This window comes from Oncorhynchus masou, chromosome 23, assembly GCF_036934945.1.
Source record: "Oncorhynchus masou masou isolate Uvic2021 chromosome 23, UVic_Omas_1.1, whole genome shotgun sequence".
Lineage (NCBI taxonomy): Eukaryota > Metazoa > Chordata > Actinopteri > Salmoniformes > Salmonidae > Oncorhynchus > Oncorhynchus masou.
The window spans coordinates 40,710,900-40,738,175 of record NC_088234.1 but is presented as its reverse complement, the minus strand read 5'-3'; the positions used below and the strand labels follow the sequence as shown (position 1 = coordinate 40,738,175).

The 27,276-nt window shown below is 40.8% G+C and overlaps 1 protein-coding gene across 1 annotated transcript in view; it reads left to right on the top strand.

Annotated features, from left to right (window-relative positions):
• The window catches only part of LOC135510834 (proto-oncogene tyrosine-protein kinase receptor Ret-like), a 30,157-nt gene extending 3,598 nt beyond the window's left edge, over window positions 1-26,559 (top strand). Inside the window, exons 2-20 of the mRNA XM_064932110.1 lie at window positions 12,938-13,174; window positions 13,627-13,914; window positions 15,408-15,646; window positions 15,743-15,938; window positions 16,140-16,339; window positions 16,614-16,902; window positions 17,887-18,018; window positions 18,198-18,308; window positions 18,463-18,576; window positions 18,786-19,042; window positions 19,196-19,343; window positions 20,318-20,425; window positions 20,780-20,997; window positions 22,601-22,723; window positions 22,886-22,956; window positions 23,374-23,511; window positions 23,759-23,858; window positions 24,418-24,565; window positions 25,707-26,559. Of these exons, the coding sequence (XP_064788182.1) occupies window positions 12,938-13,174; window positions 13,627-13,914; window positions 15,408-15,646; window positions 15,743-15,938; window positions 16,140-16,339; window positions 16,614-16,902; window positions 17,887-18,018; window positions 18,198-18,308; window positions 18,463-18,576; window positions 18,786-19,042; window positions 19,196-19,343; window positions 20,318-20,425; window positions 20,780-20,997; window positions 22,601-22,723; window positions 22,886-22,956; window positions 23,374-23,511; window positions 23,759-23,858; window positions 24,418-24,565; window positions 25,707-25,864 (3,275 nt within the window). The 3' untranslated portion in view covers window positions 25,865-26,559. The remainder of the gene's footprint in view (window positions 1-12,937; window positions 13,175-13,626; window positions 13,915-15,407; window positions 15,647-15,742; window positions 15,939-16,139; window positions 16,340-16,613; window positions 16,903-17,886; window positions 18,019-18,197; window positions 18,309-18,462; window positions 18,577-18,785; window positions 19,043-19,195; window positions 19,344-20,317; window positions 20,426-20,779; window positions 20,998-22,600; window positions 22,724-22,885; window positions 22,957-23,373; window positions 23,512-23,758; window positions 23,859-24,417; window positions 24,566-25,706) is intronic.
• The last annotated feature ends 717 nt before the right edge of the window (window positions 26,560-27,276 follow it).

Below are 27,276 nucleotides of genomic sequence, written 5' to 3'. Positions count from 1 at the left end.
GTGCATGTACATGTACAGGAGGTGTACAGACCGAGAAGCGCATGCAAAATGTCTGCTGGAAATCAGTATTATTTTAGCATAACGTGAAGGCTAAAATTGTATTTCTATTCAAACACTCCAAAATCTGATATCTGTGTATATTTCCATACACGTCATGAAAGCGGTGACTACACAGGTGGCCTAAAGATCAACACTTTTTTTGATTTATCACGTAGTCCAGCTCTGTCACATTTGTGGTCATGTAATATATGATTCAGATTGACTGACTTAAATGTTTGCTAGGATCACTGTGTTCTCTCTCGTGTACACTTAGCTACCTGTCTACACTTAGCCTATTAATGTTTAAAATTAATTACTGTTTAAAAAATAAATAAAAAACATTTATTTTCCTTTATTATTTCCCCCTAACCCTACCATCCCTCACCTATTTAGAGTACATCAATGGACAATAACACTTAGGCTTCTACTTCCAGCTTATACATGCTATATATATTTTACGCAGTATATTTTACATTAGTTATCTTTTGTTTGCTTTTAGTCCCATCCGTCAGCTCCCCTCAGCCCCTCCCATCTATCTCTGAAGAGCTATTAATGTGTTATTGTCCTCAGTGAAAAATGTACCGTATTTCCTGAGCAAACCACTCCAATACTTTGGGAAATATTATATATCCAGAATCTTTGTGTATTAAATATATATAATTTTAAATGTTTCAAAAGTTCAGGTTACTAAGATGAGCAAAATGTTAGGACGTTAGGCCCTCATCTTTCATGAAAAAACAATACATGTAAAGTCATCAAGGGAGAATTTCCCCAATTCTGTCCATAATTTGACAATTGTCTGGTGGAAACAAATGTGTGAAATCACCATCAGGGAGCTGTGGGTAGCCTACTGTTATGACCAAATGGCTGCATGGTCAATGTTCGAGGTTCAGGTGAGTTGACCCTTTTCAGGGGAAAAGGTTACCACTGACAGAACATCAATCAGTCACCTGTAGGAAGTAGGAACATGGTGCATCCCATAAGTAAAGAGACATGGATGTTTTAGGTATAAAAACATTGATCTGTAGACCTGCTGTTTTGACCTTATTACCCATATTTGTAGCTCTGGGAGGAACTCTAACCCTTACGCTATCCCAAGTGGTAATCCCTAGTGATTGGCTCCCTACACCTCCCACAGGAAGTTCTGTCAGCGGACAGTTCACCTGGTTCTCCTCCTTGCATTAGCACAATCATTTTCATCAGCATCCATTGCTTTTGAGAAGGACCAGACCAGTAAATCTAATTTGATAGATGACACTATTTGATTTAGGCCTTTATTACATTATATGATTTAGTTAAGCTTGTGTCTTGGGTTGCTTATGGATGCATTCTAAATCTTCTACATTTTCTGCTCTTGCTGTCAGTGCGTTTTCTTTTAGTATAATTGGAAGAAAAGAAAAAGCATGGTGCAAAAACGTATTTGTTAGAGTGCTACCCCATTTCTTTCCTTTTATTCCAGTCATAGTTTGGTTTATGGGAATTTTTCTGTGGTGAAAATGTACGCTATAGAACGTGCACTATAGGAGCGAAACCAAGCCAAAATGTTGAATGTCAGTTCCCCACATCAACAAATGTTACTTCAATGTTACTGCAATGTTTTGGAGATAAAAGCTCAGCTGTGCTCTACTCTTGGATCAATGAGGACCTTTTCCCATAGGCAGTAGTTTGCATGTGTCAGAGTTGATACACTGTCCTCAGAGTATCAGCATATTGTGGTAACACACAATGTATTACCGACATTTGATGTTCTATCGACATGTTTTGCTTAGCTATAGGAATTGTTTTGAAACATACATTCTTTTTGATATGGACTCCAGTTTTACCAGTGTATTTAGATATTTTACTGTATTCATATTATGCACGTGTACTGTTATAGGTAAACCTAGTCACAAAATCAGATACTCAAAAACACCAGAATGATATAAATGTGCTTCTCTCTCAAAGACCGAGGTACTCATTGTATTGCACTTAATTGGTTTACTGCCATGTACAGCATGAGAGACCAAGCCCAATGTCTACAGTATGTATGTCTATTGCTAGGGTCCTCTACTGCATGGATGCTACAACAACCTTTCCCTGCACTGGCACTGTCCCTGATCCTTCAGTCAGTCAAGGGTCACATTTCCAACCCATTGCACGGGCACATTCCAATTTGCTTTGGTGGAAGGACAAGGAGACATTGATTGAAATTGTGTCCCTGGGGCATTTAGCGCTCTTTTTTTTTCTCTCTCACATGGGTCTTGACAAATAATTTTCCAGTGGTCGGTGATGCATGCTGTGTTTGACCGATCATTTACAACAACGAAGAATAGCACGACTGAGCTGAGCTCTTTTTAAGCCTCTTTCTCGCTTTCTCTTTGACCAAGCAGGGTAGCGATAGATGTAGAAATGGCTCAGCGTTGGGATTGCTTTGGCAGTGGCATTTTGACCCTTTCGACTAATAAGGTGTTCTATTTGTTGGATGAATTTAGGGACCCTCTCTTTATGTATAGGGCCATTATGATCACGCAGATTACATGGACAGCATGCCAATTTGATTGAACACGCAAGGCAAGTCTTTTAAAATAGAACACACCCCTTAATATAACACATCAGCAGGTATTTTATAGCCTCGTTGTCAAAATCAGTGACCAGGAAGTGCTGTTGCTGTGACCAAGCGAGCATGAAACCTGAGAAGTGGTAAATGAAGAGAAAATGCCAAGCGGAGGCAGAGCAGTTGTTGTTTATGGTGTCGAACACAGACAATGCCTATACGTTGGCTACAATACAGATAATCTATCACTGAAATGTATTTATAAAGCCCCATTTTACATCAGCTGTCATGCAGTAACCCGGTCGAGCCTGCAAAGAGCAAGCAGAAGCAGAGGCAAATTGGCTAGGAAAAACTCCAGAGGGAAGAAACCTATAGGTTACCTTAACATATAAGAACACGTCAAATAATAACAGTATAATAACGTAACAGTATATGTTTGGAACTGGCATTTCATGTAAGTGGCCTGATGTTGAGGAAGACATGAAAATAGATCTGCTGCTGCATGACCTGTCCTCTGTTCACTTCCTAATGTCCCAGTCACTCCCAGAGGAATTCTTCAACTGAATTTGTAGTCGCAGCTAGGTTAGCTAACCCCTAAGGAGATGTTATATTAGATTTATTGTTGACTGATTAACATGGGACATTGCATTCGGTTCTTGTCATCTCTGAGGCTAATTGGATTACGTTATGAGGGTAATTGATTACTATGTTACTACATTAGTCTACCTGTGGTTCTTCTATGTGCGTCAAGCAAAGAAATTGTTACAAAGAAAAACATCCCCTTACTCTGACTAACAAAATGTTGAATTCAATTGCAACGCTATCACATAAAGAGGCCACAGAAAGCAGTTCCACAACACAAAAGCATGACGAATGTTCATTAATTAAATTAGCCCCGTGGACACAACACATTGGGTCTCAATCCACTATGCAGTAACTCAAATGCCAAACATTGATGGAACCAAAAACATCAGTTTGAGGTTGGCCTATCCTTATCACTAGTATGTTGCTCGATAGCGAGATGAAGCTTGTTAGGGCTTTTTGATGAATGATCCAAGCTCATCACTAAGCTAAGGACCCTGTAACTGAACACCTCCTTCTGCAACTGGATCCTGGACTTCCTGACGGGCCGCCCCCCATGTGCTGAGGGTAGGCAACAACACATCCGCCACACTGACCCTCAACACCCTCAGGGTTGCATGCTTAGTCCCCTCCTCTACCCCCTGTTCATCCACGACTGCGTGGCAGCACATGACTCCAACACCATCATTAAGTTTGCAGACGACACTACAGTGGTAGGCCTGATCACCAACGAAGATGAGACGGCCTATAGGGAGGAGGTCAGAGACCTGGCAGTGTGGTGCCAGGACAACAACCTCTCCCTCAACGTCAGCAAGACAAAGGAGATGATCCTCCAGGACACCTACACCACCCGATGTCACAGGAAGGCCAAAAAGATTGTCAAGGACAACAACCACCCGAGCCACTGCCTGTTCACCGCCGCTACCATACAGAATGCGAGGTCAGTACAGGTGCATCAAAGCTGGGACCGAGAGACTGAAAAACAGCTTCTATCTCAAGGCCATCAGACTGATAAATAACCATCACTAGCACATTAGACGCTGCTTCCCTATATACATCGACTTGAAATCACTGGTCACTTTAATAATGGAACACTAGTCACTTTAATAGTGTTTACATATTTTGCATATGTATATACTGTATTCTATCCTATTCTACTGTATCTTAGTCTATGCCGCTCTGACATTGCTCGTCCAAATATTGATATATTCTTAATTCCATTCCTTTACTTTAAATTGTGCGTATTGTTAGATATGACTTGTTAGATATCACTGCACTGTTGGCCTTAGAAACACAAGCATTTCCCTACACCCGCAATAACATCTGCTAAACACGTGTATGTGACAAATACAATTTGATTGGATTTGATTGTGGACTACAGGAAACGGAGGTCCGAGCACGCCCCAATTCACATCGACAGGGTTGTAGTGGAACAGGCTAAGAGTTTCAAGTTCCTCGGTGTCCAAGGACCTGTCATGATCCAAACACACCAACACAGACGTGAAGAGGGCACGCCAATGCCTCTTCCCCCTTAGGAAGCTGAAAAGATTTCGAATGGACCCTCAAATCCTCAAAAAGTTTGACCCTTAGACTGGATGCATCACTGCTTGGTATGGCAACTGCTTGGCATCCGATCGCAAGGCGCTACAGAGGGTAGTGCGTACAGCCCAGTACATCACTGGGGCCAAGCTCCCTGCCATCAAGGACCTGTATACCAGGTGGTGTTAGAGGAAGGCCCTAAAAATTGTCAAAGACTTCAGCCACCCAAGTCATGGACTGTTCTCGCTGCAACAGTACGGCAAGTCTGTAACCAAAAGGCTCCTGAACAGCTTCTACCCCACAAGCTACTGAACAGTTAATCAAATGGCTACCCAGATCATTTGAATTGACCTCACTTTTTTTCTGCACTGATTCTCTTGCGCTGATTCTATGCACACTCACTGGACTCTATCCGCACACTCACACATACACACGCACTACATCTGCTCACACACAAAACACACACCAACATGCATATTGATGCCACATAGACACACTTTCAAACTCTTTCACAATCTTGACATACGCTGCTGCTACTCTGTTTATTAACTCTACTGATTGCCTAGTCACTTTTAACCCTACCTACATGTACATATGACCTTAATTACCTCAACTGCCTCGTACCCCTGCACATTGACTCGGTAGCGGTACTACTTGTATATAGCCTCGTTATTGTGTTAATATTTCCTTTTTATTTAGCAAAGTTGTCTTATTTTTTAGCTCTGCATTGTTGGGAAAGGGTTCGTAAGTAAGCATTTCACGGTAAAGTCTACACCTGTTGTATTCAGCATGTGACAAATACAATTTGATTTGATTTGATTAATAACGCCGACAAAAATCTGGACATGACAGTATCATGTAGCAATTCTGTGTATTGCCAATGCAAACTAAGAACATTATAATCAATATTCACTTTCATCAATTGAGTTATTGCTTGATTTGCAGCCTTTTAGTTAATTGGATCTTGTATAGAGTCTTCCGTAACTGTTCTCATTACTGTTTTATTTTTGGAAACAGAGTGATCGTGACAGCGTTCAGATTTAGATTGATTTATATTCTCACATTGGTGTTTTCTATACCTACTCTGTGTGGAATAATGGGTTATACACAAGCAGATCGTGTGCGTGATGATTATGACCCATATGACTCGATAACAGACTTTCAGATTCCACAGATTTAGTTTTTTTGGGACAAAAACACATAGTAGTATAAGTCAATGAGCCCTACTTTACGTGCTTGGAATTAACTGTGCGTGTTTTTCTCTAGCTCATCAGTTAAAACAATGAGCATGAACATGTTGATTAGTATTGATATTGATTAGCCCTCTGCCATATACTTGACTTTTCCGATGGGCCATTACTGGGGGACAGATGCATTGAATGAATGTTGACCTTGGTAGAAAGGGCACGGGCTTTGCTCTTGTCACAGTCACACAACTCATTGCCCAGACACAAGACCACTACTAGATGCACATCTTTTCGGACCCGGATTCAAATTGTTTTTGAAATCTTTCAAATACTTTAGCTGTGCTTCAATGACATTGCCTGGCACTATGGAACCAATAGAATAGTCTCAAAACGGCAAACCCCTCCAATCTGGCACTCCAGGCAGGCTCAAGCAAACGCTCAAAATACTATTTGAACCCGGGTCTGTGTCTGTCACTCCTCAGACAGATTAGTAAGCAGAGAGTTGTTGGAGCTGGGGCTCTTTCTCTAGTGTAGCACATGAGCTCATAGATGGTAAATCTCTCCGGTGATGTGCGTCGTGAGCTAATTGAGTTTCTGTCTTTGTCCTGGCCAGCTGAGAGTCAGAGGACGTCCCCAGGCTGTCTGTTTGTCAAACTGCTCCAATCCTAAACATCCTTCTTATCTGTCACCGGCGGTCTGAGTATGCAGACATGTTTCAAGTTGTTTGTTTATGTCCTGCGACAGATGATTGTCTCTATCTAGGCTTCGGTTAAAGGAGGAGACAAGACAAACCAATTCATTCATACCTATAGCATGTAATGGTTATGAAATCAATATAAAGAAAAAGTGACATGTCACCATAACGATAGCAGCAGCGTAGTGTTCTTTAAAACCCCTCAAGGAAGGACATATCAATTGATGAAAATGGCATTTAAAAAAAAAATTGGATGGTTCTTCTAATTGACAATAATGTTGATACGTAATGCTTTGTGTTCATGGTGTACATTTTCATAAGGTGTTTAGTTCTTTGCATTACATGGGGTAACTCACCCCATCCAACGCAAATGTCTAGCACCCACCAGTTTCGGGGGTAATTAGATCGAAGTGTCAGTTTCTGAAAGTCGTGTCTTCCCATCGTAAATCCTGGCCATGCCTTTGAGCTGAAATCAATATGTTCAGATTGCATCACGTGTTTGCGGTCATAGTCCTTGCCGTGGTTATGAGAGGTCAAAGCAGTGAGCGCATCTGCTGAAGTGACTGTCTCTAACATTGAATGTCTCCGGTTTTCAATCATCCCAGTCCTGAGTCACTCCAGTGTTAAACCTTTAACGGTATCACTGAACAAAGAAACCTATTTGCTCCCAAGCGGGTTTGATGCTTTCAATTAATTAGCTTTGATATAAACTGCTTGCTTTTCTGTTGGCTTCCGTCCTGGAAATAAATTGAATTTTAACTGATATAAACCAATTGAGGAGCCAGCATATGGTTCACCCACCATGGCCAACCTCAAGCCACAGTCAGCCCTCACTAGTGAATTATAATTTCACCTGTTTTGTTGGTTGACCTTTGATTCTTGTCAGTCCACATATGCCTCCCTTCACATCTTCTCTGAGTGTACCTCTGTTTCTTATGCCTCTGATTTAGGAGGTAAGGATCAAGAAACTCAATACTTATTTCAGATATTATTTTATGTTACAATCAGCTCTTATAGTTTGTCTATTGGCCCTGATACACAATGATGTGGCTCCTTTTTGTAAACATCGCTCAAGCATTTAGGATTCAGAATCTTAAGAGGATGTTCGAGCACTTTGTTTTCGGAGTGTTATCTCCACAGCCCAGGAGGTTGGTCAGGGCCTTAATTGATGAGAACGGGCTCGTGGTAATGACTGGAGCGGAGTCTGTGGAATGGTATCAAATACATCAAGCACATGGTTCCCAGGTGTTTGATGCCATTCCATTTGCGCCATTCCAGCCATTATTATGAGCTGTTCCAGCCTCCACTGCGACACAGTTATCATGTTCCCCTGTTGCCTTGGATTTCAGGGCAGGGGGACTATTTTAGTTGTTGGCTCTGAAAAAGGGAAATGTCTCCCTCTGGTGGTCATTGGATGCTGCTTGGATTTGGACGCTGGATGTTGTAAGAATACGTGTCACATTTCTTGCTACGCTGTCCATGTGAACACTCTGATCGGTGGAGCTTTTTTCTTAGCACTTGATATTCTTCGTGATTATGTTGCTATACAAAATCTGGCACCTCTTCACTTTCTTAATCCATTTATGTCCAAATGTTGTGGATTACACCTTTACGGGTTTCTTTTTCAAGCAGATCAAGTGTTATGAATGGCTTTCATTTGAATAGATCTTGGAGTTGATTAATGTTCCTCACTTAACTTTGAGATGTGGAGCGAAACCAAATAATATAGCCCAAATAGCAGAATTATATGGAGGGTAAAATGCTTTTGGCCAGAATTTGGCCAAGATTTTTCAGACAAGTGGACCACTGGCACTTCAGTTTGTTTTTCATCTTAGCAAAGCTTTTAATAAAGAGGGTCATAGCTTGACTGACTAAATTTCCATCCTTCAGGAAGACTGGACACATTCTTTCCACCAATTCGACCCCCTGTCTTTCAAGCACAGCGAAATTAAATCAATGTCTGAAACCAGAGCCAAGGCCTCAACTGCACCAACAGAAATAGGAAATCTAGTTTCGCTGTCTGCTAATGACATTAGTGTGTTCCCTAAATGGCCGTCCCAACCGACGTTGGACAGGAACACAACATGGGATATAATTACAGGTCTAACACTCGCATCTCAATTTTCCTGTAAAACATGCATACAGTAGCCTGCTATTGCACTATAGATTAGCCAACATTGGCCACAACCCCCCCCCCTCCCCCATTTGTGATTCATTTCTTCCCGGTATCATGTTATCCCAAGCAATTATACTTCCCAAGGTGAAACCAAGGAGAAACGGAAACCACATCCTTATGGACCATGTGAGAAAGTCATTACAGCTTTACGTGTCATTTGAGCCCCTCTTCCATTTCCGTTGACATAAGAATAAGATATATGCCAGTAAAACATATATATTGTACAGATACAGTCTCATCATATTGTGTAGTCTCATCATTTGACATATACGGTGGCGAAATTGAAATAGGCCTATCAGGGAAGAGATTTCTGATAGTTGATGATGTTGTATGTGCAGGCACACCCTCAAGTTAGGCAGTTAAAAAAAAGTGTAATAGGATTGTGAAATTCACTGACGTTGTAGGCATAAAAGCTACATTCAGTGGATATGTGTCCCATGGTACAGTCACCTCCAAAATGATTGGCACACTTGATAAAGATGAGGAAAAAAGACAATGATTTACCCAATAAATTACTGGGAGTTAATATATAGAGTGTGCAACTCTCTTTATTTTATAGATGACAAAAAAGAGAGTATAAAATAAATAATTCAAATACTGAGATATAATGTATGCAAATGTTTTTTTACAAAAATATTATTTCATACTAATACAATTGCTCAGAGAAAGACATTTTGCTTAAGGAGTTAAGGAGTAATACGTGTCTCAAAAAGATACGTATCAAAATTACTGGCACCCCTGATTTCAATACTTTGTGAGGATAACGGCACTGAGTGTTTTTCGATCATGTTTTACGAGATTGGAGAACACATTGGGAGGAATCTTAGACCATTCCTCCATACAGAATTTTTCCAGATCCTTGATATCCTTCGGGGTCTACGTTTATGGACTGCCCTCTTCAATTCAAACCACATGTTTTCAATGGCAACCTGGACTCAGGGGTCGACGTAACACATTACACGTAAATTGGATCCGCTCCGTTTAGTATGATATGTTACGTTTTACATGATGTGCTTTAATTTGTGGATGCCCATCATCCATTTCGCATGATATGTTACGTGCTCCAATTCGTATTATATGCTATGAATTGCCAATATGTATGATACATTGCACATTGCGAAAACAAATGTGTTGTGGCTAATAGTGATGGGAAGTTCATGTCTTTTCTGATCTTTTCGACTCTTTCAGTCAAGAGAATGAATCTTTCGACTAATTTCGTTCATTTGAGTTAGTCATGCTCAGAGCATGAAGGACCCCCTACTGACAGGCATTGACAGGATGGTCACAGCCACACGTTCAGTGGTTGGATAGAACACATTATATATTTTAGATAGAAGCAATAGCAATGTGAAGTGACATCAATCCATATATACAGAGTATTTCATTTAGATTTTTTTTAACCTTTATTTAAGAGTACAAGTAAAACCCTTTTCATAAAAACCTTTTAAGATGGTAAGAAAGTAAACATTCACTTATTCATATTTTGTTAAAGAATTCTTGGATTACAAATAAGTCACTTGCTAGCAATGGCTAGCGTTACATTACAGTGCACTGCCTGACAGTGATAGTTAGCTCGTCATTGACATGGCTAGCTAAGCCATCAAACATAGGCTTTATATACATTAATGGCAACATAAATATATACATAGTCACATTTGCTAACTACTTTGGAATATATGAAGCAGTTTTCAAAAGACACTTTTGTGTCTGTTATAAACATTTTTTTTATGTACAGAGGAAGGGAGACATGAACCTGCCCTCAGAATGTCTCTCTCAGACTGAAGAGCAGGAGGACCAACTCTTTAAATAGGGGAGACGCATTCAAAATCCACTTGTTGTTCTTTCGAGGAAAATAATGTAAAAAGGTAAGTATAAAGACAGCTTTAGCATTTTAGCTAATAGCAACTTTCAAGTCAAGTTGAAACCTAATAGTTGCAAATGAGCTAAAATACTAAAGTTGTCTATTATGTGATTCAAACACGCAAACTTTGGGTTGCTAGATGTTCGCGTTTTACGCCCAACCATCCTCCTCTCCCTACTTTTGTTTTTGTCTTAAGTAACCTACTGTCCTATGTAACCATACAAAACATAATATATAATACAAATTGGAGGGGAAAAAATGAACGTTTACTATGTTGCATGTGGATTTTGCGGCCAGGCTGTCAATGGGGTTCAAGTCCGGAGACATTTCCATTGCAAAATGTACATTTTGTGGTCAATTTACCATTTCTTGGTGGATTTTGTTGTGTGCTTGGGGTCATTGTCTTGTTGGAAGATCCACTTTTCAAGTTTCATCCTAATGGCAGAGGCAACCATGTTTTTTGCTTAAATTGTCCTGGTACTTGGTGGAGTTCATGATGACGTTGAACATAGCAAGGGCCCGAGGACCAGCGGCAGCCAAACAGCCCCAGAACATCATAGATCCACCAGCATATTCTAAAGTAATTACAAGGTTATTTCTGCATATGCATCCTTCTTTTGTTGCCAATCCCACTGCTGGTTTGCATGGCCAAAGACCTATTTTTCATCTCACCTGACCATAGCACCAGGTTCCAATTCAAGTGCTAATGCCATTTAGCAAACTCTAGGCATTTACATTTGTTAGTTGTTCACAATAAAAGCTTTTTTTAACGGTAAACCCTCCAAAGAGCCTGTTGGCATGGAGGTGGCATCTAATTGTAGATTTGGAGACTTGGTAAACCCAAGATGCCACCAATTCTCTAACTGTGGCCCTTGGATTTTTCTTTGCCTCACAAGCCTTCTTCCTCACTGGGACAAGATACACTTGCGTCCTCTATCACACAAGTTTATCACTGTTTCAGTGGTTTTAAACTTTTGAGATATTGCCCTAATAAGTGACATACATCTTTACCCATTGCCTGACTTATGAAAGTCAACAACCATTTGTTTATTTACGTTAGTGATGGATGGATGGATGACAAATGGATTTTATATGCGTGTCACCTCATTTTCAGGGCCGGGTTACCAAACAAGCATGCAGGTCAAGTGCCCTGGGCCCCCCCCCCCCCCCCAAAAAAAAAGAATCACACAAAATTACACAAGTTTTTTCCTATATTTTGGGGGTTGGGGGCCCTTCAGATAGTATATGAACATGCCATAAGCAATGGCAAAATGTGTAGAACAGCAGGAAATTAGCTTTAAAACTGCAACATTTTCTCTCGACTTCATGGCAAAATGTAACGAGTAGCACGCGTTGAGCAGCAAATGTTTCTCTCTGCCTCAATTTTGACACCTATCTTTTTGATAATAGTTTGTATTACTTGTTAAATGAAATCTCTTTCTTTGAGCAAACTTTTTTTCTTTGAGCAAATACAATATAGCTCAGTATTTCAATTGTTTATTTTATACAGTCTTTTTTGCTTATTATTACCAAGGGTGCCAATCATTTTAGAGGTGACATGTATGTTAGCAGTAGCATATTACAATAAGCATATGACATCAGGGATCGTGGTACCTATAATTCAACCCAACTAAAATGAAACATTATCCTGACAAAAACAAACTGTTCAGTTACAGGTCTTGGCTGCATTTGGCAACGAATCTCCCTGTCTGTTTTTGGCAACAGTCCTTATTTTTTTCTCTCTTCAATCAAACAGCATCTCAGTTACTTGCTACAGTACTGGGAATGTCAAAGACTGTGTCTTGCTATTTCAGAGTGCATTGTGGTTATTCATTATTCATTCCCAGTTATGTAAATAGTATCTGGGTGGTTTGGTGATTCCATGTGATACGAAAGCAGCTAGCCAACCATGAAAAAAAGAGTCTACTCTCGCTATGTCTAGGGGTTCTTGGCCTGTCTAGCTGATCTCGACTCTATAACATGTCTCCATTTAACGTGAAAGTAGGAGAAAGCTAACATGCATGTGCCTAGGAAGAAAGTGTACTCACCTGGGTCCAGGATGAGCTCTGTCCTCACTCTGTAGTTGTCCAGCCCAAGCAGTTCATAAATGTTCAGTTGTTTGTGACAAAAACAATAAGTAAAGCCATAACAAAAAGGTATTCAAACAAACACAGAAAGACCTCGTCAAGCCTTACTGGCACTCTCAGCACCTGCCCCAGTTGCTGCTGCCCCCTAGAGATGGGATGTGGAAGTGTGCTGTCTGCCTGTGCACCTAACCTCTAACTACCTCCATTCCTAACACATGGCCTTTCTCTTCTTTTTGCAGGGTCAGTTGGGCTCTACTTCCCCCAGAATCAGTACAAGGAGACTGTGTACGTCGGGCAGTCTGCAGGGACACCCGTGCTTCAGGTCCACGCCATGGTGGAGAGCGACTCTCAACGGCCCCACTTCTACCTGTGCTACCTGAGGCCTCCAACCTATGCCCCATGGTTCCACCTAGACGAGACCACAGGGATACTCTCCATGAATAAGACCCTGGAGTGGAGCGACTTTGACTCTGCATGTGAGTTTAATAGAGACAGAATGTTGTGCGCCCGTATTGTTTTCCCATTGTTTATGGAATATGTTGTGAAGTTGACCGTTCAATCTATTTACTTTGATATAGCAATTTCCAATTGTCCATTGAACAGAACAGTGTATTTCAAACATACAGTTATATTTAACATTGTAAAATGTGTGAGGGGAAGTTATTCAAGTTTGCTCAGCTTTCACGCTTTGTGCGTACTAATAACGTTGAGCTTCAAGGTGATACATCATGTTCAGGGATCTGCTTTTAGAATCTGGTTCTGACCATAACGATGAACTTAGCATTAAGAAGCTTTTGGGAAACCGGAACCCAGGATAGTAATGTAATTGCATAGAAGCCCAGAAAGTGCCCAGTCATCAAGAAATAAATGCACTGTGGGAGATTTAAATGGGGCATTGTGTTACTATTTTGGTTCTCTTGCTGATCAGATAAGTTTTGGAAGCTGCCGCTGAGTGTCATTGCTGCGACCAGACCATTGAAGAAGTTCCTCTGTGGTCTCGGCCACCCCACCGTACAAGTCAGCCTGACCTTCATCAATGACACGGCGCCACCGTGTGGCCAAACCAGACCAGAGCTGAAGAAAATGTGCTTCCCTGACAAAGACCTGAGCTCCCACATCAAGGAGAACAGGTTCCCCGGGGCCCTCCGCCAGCTCAGACAGCTCACCAGGTTTAACGTCTGCCCCAACTACACCATCTCCTACAGTGTAGAATCCGGTGAGGCTTGCTACACTCGCCTTCACCCACACTGTCTCTGTGCATCATATTATGAGAAACATCAAACACTTTGCAGGTCTCTACACTGGCATACCACACACCCCCGCAGCCCCCCACTAGAATGGACATGAACATTCTTGTGATGGTCTAAAGGGCAGCCATTTTGTTCAGGGTGTTGGTCTAACATGGTTTGACAGTGCTGTGATATGATATTGTGTAAAATAATGAATTTGAAGAATTTATCAGCACGGTATGTTTGTCAGCTAGCTAACCAGCCAGTTTTAGAAGAATGATTCCATAACTGTTTCTAATTAACTGCCAATATGCCAACATTCCATTCAAACAATGCAGTCAATCTACAACTATACACTGGCTGAAATCAGTTGATGATAGGACGTAGACAAGTTGTAAATGCAACAAGCACTGGTATTGTATCATATAAAGAAAACAAAAAAGTATTGGGACTGTGACACATTTTCTGCAATTTTGGCTCTGTACTCCTGCACTTTGGATTTGAGATGATAGAATGACTATGAGGTTAAAGTGGAGACTGTCAGCTTTAATTTGAGGGTATTTCCATGATATCGGGTGAACTTTTTTAGAAATTACACCACTTTTTGTACATAGTCCCCCCACATTTTATGGGAAGAAAGTATTGGGACAAAATCACTTATATGTGTGTTAAAGTAGTCAAAAGTTTAGTATTTGGTCCCATATTCTTAGCATACAATGATTGCATCAAGCGTGTTACTCTACAAACTTGTTGGATGCATTTGCTGTTTGTTTTGGCTGTGTTTCAGATCATTTGTGTCCAATTGAAATGAATGGTAAATAATGTATTGTGTCATTCCGAAGTCACATTTATTGTAAATTGTAAGACTAGAATATGCTTCTAAACACTTTTACATTAATGTGGATGCTACCATGACTACGGACAAATGCCCAGCCATCAATTTCTCGCATGGAATAGCCTTCATTTCTCAGAACAAGAATAGGCTGACCATTTTCAGGATAAAGTTATTTGTTTCTGGCCATTTTGAGCCTGTAATCGAACCCACAAATGCTGATGGTCCAGATCCTCAACAAGTCTAAAAGACAGTTTTATTGCTTCTTTAACAGTTTTCAGCTGTGCTAACATAATTGCAAAAGGGTTTTCTAATATCAATTAGCCTTTTAAAATGATTAACTTGGATTAGCTAACACAACGTGCCAGGAGTGATGGTTGCTGATTATGGGCCTCTGTACACCTACGTAGATATTCTATTCAAAATCAGCCGTTTCCAGCCATAATAGTCATTGACAACATTAACAATGTCTACCCCACGTTCCCACTCTTATAGAATGCACAATATTATCTTCAATCATTTTTCTCTCGATTTTCTTTCTCATTGCTGTTCCAGTAGCTGGGTGAATAGGAAACTACAAAGTCTGTCAACATGAGACTAACATGATATGTTTACATCTCCTCTTCACGGTTTCCGGTTTGGCTCTAGATGTTCCGGCCCCATTCGCTGTGAATGAAAACACCACTGAGTTGGTAGTGACTGCTCCGTTGGACCGCGAGGAGAGCGAGACATACAGTCCCATGCTGATCTGCACAGTGCAGACTGACACAATGGTAGACACCTTTTTTGTTACACTGCATATCAACGTCTACGACGAGGACGACAATGCGCCGTATGTCAGTGGAACAGACACAGAGGACGTGGTGCTGGAATTTGATCGCAAGCAGGTGACTTTACTTTACTACCAAGGCTGTATATCAGTTTATTGCTATACATGTATCATTGATAGCACTGTTGTTCTTGTGTTCTTGTGTGTTTCTCAGGGAAGTTCTTTTGGCAACTTGGTTGTCTATGATAGAGACACAACACCCAGGTATCCCAAATCCCAGAGTCAGAATAGATTTGTCGGAAATATGATGACCAATGACTCATGGATAAATGAAATGTTCACCATAGAATACTCTTTCAAAGAAGAGAAGGCCATTTTTGGCAACGTCCGAGGCACTGTTCATGAGTTCCGTGAGTAGTCCAGATGAGTTCCACAATCCCTCTAAAGACTGGTTTCCCAGACACTGTGTAAGCCTTGTCGCTTTTCAGTCCAGGACTAGCCTTAATATGTGTCTGGGAAACCAGCCTGTTAATATGACAAACGTCTACTAAATCTTTTGATCGATTCATTAAATTAACAGCCCCCCCTTCTACCCTTTGTGTGGCACGTAGGGCTTGCACTGAAGAAGAATTTGTCTGTAACCGAGAATAGGACCTTCCAGCTGGATTACCTGGTCAATGACACTACATACCCCGGTCCAGAGGGAACTGTGATGCTGCACTACAATATCACCGTCTTACCTGTCCCCATTCTCTTCACCAATGTGACATACCTCTTCGCACTAACACGTAGAGCTAATGTCTACTCCCAGGTACCTATAGAGTTCACATACAGCCCTCTTTGCTTGAGAAGAGGGTCACTGCTTATGAAATAAACAACTATTTTAAGATAATAGTATTCCGCTGTTCAAGAGTGATGTGATGAAATGCCATTAAAGCAATCTGTGAGGTTACTTGGTTGATATTTCAGAGGTTAGCTCATCGGGGACCTATTTTTTCCCCCCCAGTAGGCTAAATGTAAGATGTGTCAATCTGATTAGAACTGTAGCATTTTCCCTGTATGATTCGTGTTCCTTCTCATTTCAGCTCGGTAGGATTTGTGTGGACAACAGCCTGAAGTTCCAGGGCATCAATGTCACATACCGGCTAGTAGTAGCAGAGAAGACAGGGAATTTGTCCGACGACGTACAGTCATGCTACGCTGCGATTAGCATTGCACAGAGCCTCAAGGACATGGTGGGGGTGCTATATGTGAACGACACAGAGGCGCTTCGCAGGCCAGAGTGCCAGGACCTGCAGTATGTGGTTATTGCTCAAGAGCAACAGAATCTGCTGCAGACTAGCACTCAGATCCTCGTTGTGCTCGATAGCGATAGTAAGTACATGAGATAATAAGTTCATTCCCAGCAATACTCCAGACTGATGCTGATTTGGCCACAGTGATTACCAATGAATGGGGTGTATGGCATTCATATTTGGAAGTCATCAGTTCAGTTATTTTTCAAGGCTCTTGCCTCATTGTTAGAGACCTTAGGACTAGTGTAGTAGAGACCTGTCAAATTATGTTAACTCTATCCATGTCCAAGACTCTATCCATAGCTTTGTCCATGTCCAAGACTCTATCCATAGCTTTGTCCATGTTCAAGACTCTATCCATAGCTTTGTCCGTGTCCAAGACTCTATCCATTGCTTTGTCCATGTCCAAGACTCTAGCCATAGCTGTGTCCGTGTCCAAGACTCTATCCATAGCTTTGTCCGTGTCCAAGACTCTATCCATAGCTTTGTCCGTGTCCAAGACTCTAGCCATAGCTTTGTCCATGTCCAAGACTCTATCCATAGCTGTGTCCGTGTCCAAGACTCTATCCATAGCTTTGTCCATGTCCAAGACTCTATCCATAGCTTTGTCCGTGTTCAAGACTCTATCCAGAGCTGTGTCCATGTCCAAGACTCTATCCATAGCTTTGTCCGTGTCCAAGACTCTAGCCATAGCTGTGTCCGTGTCCAAGACTCTATCCATAGCTTTGTCCATGTCCAAGACTCTAGCCATAGCTGTGTCCGTGTCCAAGACTCCATCCATAGCTTTGTCCATGTCCAAGACTGTCCATAGCTTTGTCCGTGTCCAAGACTCTAGCCATAGCTGTGTCCGTGTCCAAGACTCTATCCATAGCTTTGTCCATGTCCAAGACTCTAGCCATAGCTGTGTCCGTGTCCAAGACTCCATCCATAGCTTTGTCCATGTCCAAGACTGTCCATAGCTTTGTCCGTGTCCAAGACTCTTGTGATCTTGCTTGACAATCGCATAATAGCGAAGCATACTGTTGAACATGTGTTTTGTCTTCATAAAGTTTGTGTTGTGTAGTTGATAAGCAGGGCCTAGAGGACCAGCAGTTCCTCTCCTGTGCAAAGGGAAGACAGCGTGGGGATTGTGAGACCATCAGAGGCCTGGGGGCAACCACAGGGAGGTGCCAATGGAGACAGGGCTCTGCAAAAGGTACCCACGCTGTCATTGACCAGATTACCTGTCATTGAACAGATTACCTGTCATTGACCAGATTGCCTGTCATTGACCAGGTAATCCAGCTGGAAGGTCCTATTCTCGGTTACAGACAAATAGGGGGTGTTTAATGGAAACAGGAAATGATGCTATTATATTTTTCCTTTATCTTTCAGGAATATCAGAAAGTTATTCCACCTGCTCCCCTGACCTCCGCACGTGCCCTGATGGCTTTTGTGATGCAGTTGAAAGCAAAGACGCATCAATATGTCCTCAGGATTGTACAAGTGAGAAATGTCCTAAATCTTTTATGGCCATTTATATTTGGCTACCTTATTGACGTTCTTTATTTCTTTATGTTTTTTATTTTTTTATGGTATTTCAATAGTTTTTTTATTTATTGTTGAATTCAATAGATTTACATGTGTTTGTGTCTCTCAGTTGAACCCGTTATAGGTGGTCATGAGAAGGGCATCATGTCTGGCATTAGAGCTGGCCATGGAACCTGCTACTGCTACTCTGAAAAATGCTTCTGTGAGAAGGATGATATAGAGGGTGAGTTGTATCATTTCAAATCCTTTTTGTTCTACGTGTATTGACCCATACACCCCCATAGGTAATAAAACAGCATTCCAAATGGAGATGTTTCAAGATATGATACTGTATGTCAATCAAAGGTGAAATTACATTTTGCCCGTGTTGTCAAAGGATGGTTTCCATCGTGTTTTTTTGTTCACTGTCTCCTTCTACCCTGTCTGATGCAGAGGCCATGTGTGACGAGGTCTGCAAGACCATCATTGCCACTGCCGTGCTGCTCTCCTTCATCGTCTCCATTCTCCTGTCCTCCTACTTCATCCATCGTTACCACAAGAACTCCCCCAAGCCGCCCATCACCTCGGCTGAGATGACCTTCCGGCGGCCCGCACAATCCTACCCAATCAGCTACTCCGCTAACAACATGCGCCGTGGCTCGTTAGACTCCATGGAGAACCAAGTAGCCATAGACACCTTCAAAATACCTGTAAGGCCTTTCCTGAAAATGTTTGGAAAGTTTCCGGAATTTTGCAAACCCAGCTATACTAAATTGCCTTTTGAATGATCATGTGACCTGCAAATATATGTTGTATTAATAGAGACGTTTTTTAAAAATGTGAACGCTTAATTGTTTTAACAGGAGGATCCCAAATGGGAATTTCCACGCAAAAACCTGGTGCTGGGCAAAACGTTAGGAGAAGGGGAGTTTGGGAAGGTTGTCAAGGCGACTGCATTCCGGCTGAAAGGAAAGGCTGGTTACACCACAGTAGCTGTGAAAATGCTTAAAGGTAATGCTAACCAGACAAAGAGCAGACAATAGGAACAGTTATTGTAAGACTCATGCAGTGAGTGAGTCCCTAGGTGTCTGTATACTGAATATACAGTGGAAGTAGATTTTTATGATGTGACTTTTGGCCAGCCCATGATAGATATAAGGTACAGGCAGTTCTGCTACCCTAGGCGAGACAAAATAAAATGCCCCCTCTTATCCTTGCAAGGTAGAATGGTAGCCTATAGTATACAGTGTCAGCTCGCAATTCATTTTCATGAAAGCCCATTCACAGAGGTGCAACTTTGGTTTTAGAAGTGGGGGGGACATGATTATTATTTATATATTTTTTTTATCCGGTATGAGAAACACTCCAAACAGCCTACCCAACATCTCGGAGGTGTCTGCATGGTCCTAAAGCACACCGTTGCCTCATTTTGTATCACATTCCAATGATAAAACTGGGGGGGACATAAATGCAATTTCAGAATGTGGGGAGGACAGGGTAGCCTAGTGGTTAGAGTGTTGGACTCGTAACCGGAAGGTTGCAAGTTCAAACCCCCGAGCTGACAAGGGACAAATCTGTCGTTCTCCCCCTGAACAAGGCAGTCAACCCACTGTTCCTAGGCAGTTAACCCACTGTTCCTAGGCCGTCATTGAAAATAGGAATTTGTTCTTAACTGACTTGCCTAGTTAAATAAAGTTGTAAATAAAATAAAATAAAAAATCCCCAGTGAAAGTTGCGCCCTTGCCCATCCATATGGTACAGTTTTTCAGTCCTGATTCCCGACTAAGACCTAAAACAGATCACTTTGGCTACTCAAACTCTGAATATAAACTACCCAAGATTATTAAATCCTGCAAGTTTATTAAATACCACCCTCGTCAGTGTGTCCCCCTCGGCGGCCACCTGATCCTGCCTAGTGGGCGGGCCTATAAGGTGATGTATTTTCTGAAAGTATTTCATGAATCTCTCTTTTATTTTTGCAACAGACCACGCCTCACATAGTGAACTGCGGGACCTCCTGTCAGAATTCACCTTACTGAAGCAAGTCAACCATCCGCACGTCATCAAGATGTACGGAGCCTGCAGCCAGGATGGTAAGGCTTCATACTGATCCACTCCGAGCACCGTTTGAGGGTATCAATATTATTGATTGACTGTACCGTCAACAATGGAGATGTGTGATACATGAGAATCTTGTCTTCAGATCTTGTCCTTTATGGTAGCAGTGCCTCAGATACCCTGTCTGACCAAATGATGCTCAAAGTCATCACGAGATTGGGGTATAATAAATTGTGGACCCACTTGATCATATTAATGAAAACATGATGTCCTTGCAATGCTTAACCTTCCGGTGTTATACCTGGTATATGTGATGCATATTTCATTCAATCCTGCCAGATACTGTAAGCCTAAGTGTGTGTTCTGAAATGTTGTATCTTTCCGTCTAGGTCCAATGTATCTGATTGTAGAATATGCCAAATATGGGTCACTGCGCAACTTCCTGCGTGAGAGCCGAAAGGTGGGACCCAGCTACATGTCAGGCAACGATGCCAACCGCAACTCGAGCTACCTGGAGAATCCAGATGAGAGGGCACTCACCATGGGCGACCTGATCTCTTTCACCTGGCAGATCTCCAGGGGCATGCAGTACCTGGCTGAAATGAAGGTGCCTGTCTAGCAATTACCGCTTTCAAAATATTCACCATGTGACAAATTTTAACTTCCACTTAAGTCAAATTTCTCTCAGTCTCCCATTGCATGACTCAGTGAAAATTTGACTGAAGTGGAAGTAAGGATTTGCCTTTAGTATACCTTACCTTCAAAATGATTGGTGCCCTTGATAAATACTTTATGAGCCAAAAAGACTGTATAAAGTAAATACAAATACTAAACTATATTGTATGCTCTAAAAACTTAAATATTTATACTAATACAATTGTTTAGAGAAAGAGATTTTGTTTTATAGGTAATAATTGTTTATCTCAAAATTAAAATTACAATTATTGGCACCCCTAAAGATTTTGATCTATAAAATCAAACAAAATTATACTCCTCTCACCATTACCAATTTCAAGGGAGATTAGCTTGTCTTGGGGGGTATGATCTTTGTGCCTCTGTAACTTTCTCACTTATCATTATTCACGATTCATTTAGGATTATCTGTAATCATGGTAGTATCCACATTTATGTAGAAGTGTTCAGAAACATTTGATTCTTATTTACAATAAAAGTGACTCCAAAATGACACAATACATGATTTACCATGAATCTCTATTGGACACAAAATAATCAAACACAACTAAAACAAACTGCTTGATGTACTCAATGCGTGCCAGGAATATGGGACCAAATATTACATTTGGTTTGATTTTATTGATAAGAATCTTCCCAGTTAACAACAAATGTTCATACAACTTTAGAGAACGTTCCCTTAAGAGTCTCATTAGGTCATTAACTAATGTTTTCATAGGAATATTCCAGTGATGTGACTGTTTCCCAGAGCCCATTCCCTTAACCCTTTACACTAGTAGGAATAGGTTTATATAGATAGGGTTACATTTGAATGTTTCTATGAAATGCATAAGCATAGTAGCAATTGAAAGGGAACAGTTTGGAGATTGTGGAAAAATTATTAGACCAAAGTTGAGGACACAGCAGTTCATCTAACATAAGACTTCATCCAAACATTACTGTTGATTTTATGTGCATTTCACATTTACTGTACTTTTCGCCGCGTTTGTTGATGACGAAATCTGAAAATACAATGTAGAAAATAGTTTAAAAAAATAAAAACCATGGAGTAGGTGTGTCCAAACTTTTGACTGGTACTGTACATGATTCAATTGTGCATTTTCATTTATGCAATCATTATTATTCACCTGGGATTTGAATTTAACCTCTTGGTTCATGGCATTCTGATCTTCCTGTTTTGGGTTTGTTCTTTGTTCTGGGTAAAGTTCTGGTTATTGTTCTCCTAACTCTAATGCCAAAACATGCTAAAGATAAAATAAATATTACTTGTTAAACAAAATCCTTTTCTCTAATCAATTGCATTAGTATAAAGTAACATACATTTCACATTTTTTGGAGCATATAAATTGCTCAGTATTTTTTTTTTTACAGTTGATATTTTTGGTCAATTCATCAAGGCTACCAACATTTTTGGAACCCATTGTATGTATGAATTCCATGCTAAACCTTCCTCAATGTCAATGTGTCTCCATATTTTGTAAAGAAAGGAGCTTGAATTGACTTTTGTCCTCCAATAGCTTGTTCACAGGGACCTCGCTGCAAGAAATGTCCTAGTTGCAGAGGGCCGTAAGATGAAGATTTCAGACTTTGGTTTGTCCCGGGACGTGTATGAGGAAGACTCATATGTGAAGAGGAGCAAGGTAGGGAACCCAAATGTCAAATACCCAAGTACTTTTAAAAATGACTAAATTTGATTGTTTTCTGAAATTGTCAATTAGTTTGTTATCGATTGTAGTAAGGATTTCTTTCACAGAACTGAGATCACAATGTCCATTCTCTTATTCTTTTGCCTCTCTTTTCAGGGTCGAATCCCAGTGAAATGGATGGCAATAGAATCCTTGTTTGATCACATTTACACAACACAAAGTGATGTGTGAGTACCTTGCGCAAACAACTTAAAACACCTGTGATACATATCCATAACCAACCATATTTGCATGATCAAAAAATATACTAAATTGCACAACTGAATGCATTCGACCGAAATGTGTCTTCCACATTTAACCCAAACCCTCTGAATCAGACAGGTGCTGGGGGCTGCCTTAATTAACGTCATTGGCACCCAGGGAGCAGTTGTTGGGGGTTAATTGCCTTGCTCAACGGCAGAGTGGAAGATTTATCCACCTTGCCAGCTCAGTGACTTGAACCAGCTACCTTTCGGTTACTGGCCCAATCCCCTTAACCGCTAGGCTACCTACCGCCTCGGATAAACTATACAGCAAACAGTCACTGTTTCACCCATGCATTAGACTGTGGTGCTATTCATGCGGTGTCCTCTGCCTCCTGCCAGCTGGTCCTTTGGTGTGCTGTTGTGGGAGATTGTGACACTGGGTGGAAACCCGTACCCAGGCATCGCCCCTGAACGCCTCTTTAACCTCCTCAAGACTGGCTACAGGATGGAGAAACCAGAAAACTGTACTGAGGAAATGTATGTGTGCCACTTTACTTTACCCCAGCGTCATTGTAACCACAGTAAAAATCACTGTTACTCTATTACACTGTGATGGTAATGACATTCATGACATGACAAGCCGGCAGCAAACCCACACTTATTCATTCTAATGATCTACTGTAAATTGCAGGTGAACCATCCCGTTCGTTTCTTTTCACGGTGAATCGTGTGTTACGTGTTGTTGCTTCTGACCATTAAGTGTTGTATGAATGTGTTTCTGCAGGTATAATCTGATGCTTCGATGCTGGAAACAGGAGTCAAACAAAAGGCCCATATTCATAGACATCAGCAAAGAGCTGGAGAAGATGATGGTGAAAAACCGGGTAGGATCAAGCAAAAACAACCAACACTCTTTCTCTGTCTAATCCGGTCGTTACACTGCTCACTGGTAGTTACAGTACGCAACGTCATAAATGGAGTAAACCGCAAATGGCCAGTCTCGTGTCCAGCAATAAGTATAACCAATGTCAGGTGACCATCCCCAAAATATGGCCCTGGGCAACATTTGCAAAACGTATAATTACAATAGATAGCAGTTGGTCTTGTGTTGAGGTAAAGAGGCCAAATATTGTGCCATTTTTTAGGATGCCAAATACAGTGCAAAAATATGATTCATATGTTTAGGATTTGAAACAGAGTACTTTTAATACTTTTTATCTCACACTAAAGTAGGAAATGTATTGCTCTAATACATTCGGTTTCCTATCGATGTTTGTCATTGGATCTCTTATGCCAGTTAGCTACAATCTTAACCATATGGGAGGTTAAGTTAGGTCATAACTGCATGGTAGGAAATGACTGTATAATGACAGCATTAGCAGTATGCTCCACCTTCCTGTCGTTAGTGATTAGCCTAATCAGGTGTTCCTCTCCTGTTATCAGGATTACCTGGACCTGGCAGCGTCTACGCCAGCCGACGCCCTACTGTACGACGACGCCCTCTCCGAAGAGGACACACCCCTAGTGGACAGCAATAATGCCCCTCTCCCTCGAACCATTCCCTCCACATGGATTGAAAACAAGCTCTATGGTAGAATTTCCCATGCATTTACTCGATTTTAGTGACAGGACACATAAGCTCTGTTTTTGACATGCTGTGATTGGCTTCCTGTAGTGTGTGACTGTGATCTAGGCATGCTTCATGAAAAAGTCTCCCATTTCTTAGGAAATGAGAGTCAGTGGGAAAGGAGAATCTTGTGTCTGATAATCACTATTTGGACCTGCTTCTGATGTACATTCAACCTGACCAAAATATTGACAAATTTGTAAATAGTAAACATTTCCATAATTCCCTTATATAACATATTGTAATCCACATTCAATCCTACGTATTGATTTTATATTAGGAAACATACGTTTTGGACGACATAAACATTTTCAAAACACATTCCAACACCCGCAATTTTTTATTAATTTGGAAAATACTGTTCAAAAACAGTTTAACATTTGAAACAGGGCCTTGCTGAATCAATCATTATCTATTACATTTGGATTCCTGACTGTCTTAAGTTATCTGAATTGTTTGTGTGTATATAGGCTACCTATTAAGCATAATGTAAGCGTACAGTAAGTCTTTTGAAATCGACTTTTGGCTAACATTGATAAACAATACTTTGTAAAAGTATTTTCATACGAAATTCCCAAACAAATCCTATAGATCCTAAGCACTTCCAGTTGATAGTTCATAAAAGTATTTAGCAATAAGATGGCTGCCAGTGACTTAGTTACCATGAACAAACAGTGACTTAGTTACCATGAACAAACAGTGACTTGGTGACCATGGTGTCCTGTTACAGTGACGCAATTCTTGTATCTGCTTTATGTGGACATCAGTTATCAATGGTGCGTGAGCCAAGGATAACATTTAGAGGTCATGACATACATTACCAATAATGTAACGATAAGTGTTGCTATTTGTCTTTTGAATCTTATTTAATCAATCCAGTATATTTTCTCGGTTAAACTATACAGGAACTATGGACACCATTATTGTCTGTGAAGTGATTTCTGCATAGGATTCTACATGTATAGCCTTCTCATGGTCTTATGTCAAACAACCGTCTATAATTCACTTCTGAAATATGCATTCTGTCCAAAATTTGAGGGAGCCTTTACTGTCTGCACTCTTTTTCTTTACTCGGTGCAGAAAAATGATATGTTCTCGTTTTTAGGCATGTCATACCCGAACTGGCCTGAGAAGAGCCCCGTACTGCTCAACAAACTTGATGCCACTAACCCAGTCTTTACAAGATATGCCAATGATAGCGTTTATGCAAACTGGATGGCTTTGCCTTCACCCGCAAAAATTGTGGAGAAGATTGATAGTTAAAAGCAAAAACCATTGTCAAAAATAAAGATTCCTAATGGGGTAGATGTGTATATTTATATAAAACTGTACATATACAATCTAAAGTTGGTGCCCTTTCATTTCTGTTGCACGGGGTATTCCAAGTTAAAACTGGGGGATTTCAAAAGTGCATTTGCTGAAAAATGGCTGGAATTACATAGACTGTGTTTCAAGCAGCTCTTGGTATGTTAATCATTACCTCAAAGTCATGTTGGCCAAGTATCATTGCATGACCGTGTACCAGGTTGTATGTCAATGTTAATGTCTTTCAAGTGCCTGTGCCGCTTCTACGATAGCCTCCAATTAGTAGTGTACGACTGTGAAGATGTTGTTTCCAGACCAGAAATTAAAGGGGACTTCTTTACTGTCACCTGTCCTATAATAGTAGACCTGTGAGGTTAAGATGGACAAAGAGTGGACACTGAGTTCATCCAGAAAAACGGCAAAGTTTCTACTTCATATGATCATGTTCTTTGAAATGTAAAAGCCACTTTTGTCTTTCCACTTTAATAGAATGTGGGCATGTTCGGTGTCAAAGCTGCAGCTCACCATTTGATTCCTCGTAATGGCAATCTTTGTGCAACAGTTAGCTAGGATTTTTGAAAACAAATGAGTGTTATCAATTGTTGTTTTATCATTACGTGATTATGTTGCAATCAATAAAAAGTTCAAATATGTGCGATCTATTTATATGCTAGGCTCCCTCTTCTCTCTTTCTTTCATCAGATGTGATAATGTAGAAAATAATGGACGCTTACGTTGTGAATAAAACCTTATTTATCTGAAGCAGTCAGAAAACATGACACCCCCCCCCCAGGTTTGATGCAGCTTTAGTTTCCATTGGAGGAGGGCAGGAAGGGAAGTCTAAATTCAAGACGAGTCTAACATGAACATGAACTTTCCATATAAACATCCGAATACCTAAACCATGGTTATGAGGCAAAGGAATTATTAGACAGAACGTGTGTGCAGCAAAACTGTATTATCATGAGACTGCAGAATATACAATTATTTTAGGGGATGGAAAATGATTTATGTGCCATATTGAACTCCTTGATTTGCCCTGTCAGAATGACAAGCACTTAATAAAGGATATTGGCTTGTTATTTAGTCATTTAGCCATTGTCTATAGAATAACATGACCTGAAATACTGAACTTGCTGCCCAGTACTAGAGGTTATAGCATCCGTTCGTGGGAGAGGAGCATGCTGGAGTGCTGGATAAGAGGGAGGATGTAAATGATGCGTTGAATGCACCATTTACCATAGCAGAGGTGGAAAAGGGCAATAGGTAAGGCTGGGTTAACTTCACCTGGGAAAGATAAGGTGTTCTCTGTTATGTTATCACATCTTAGTGATGAGGCACTGGATAAGGTATTGGTGTTGTACAACACA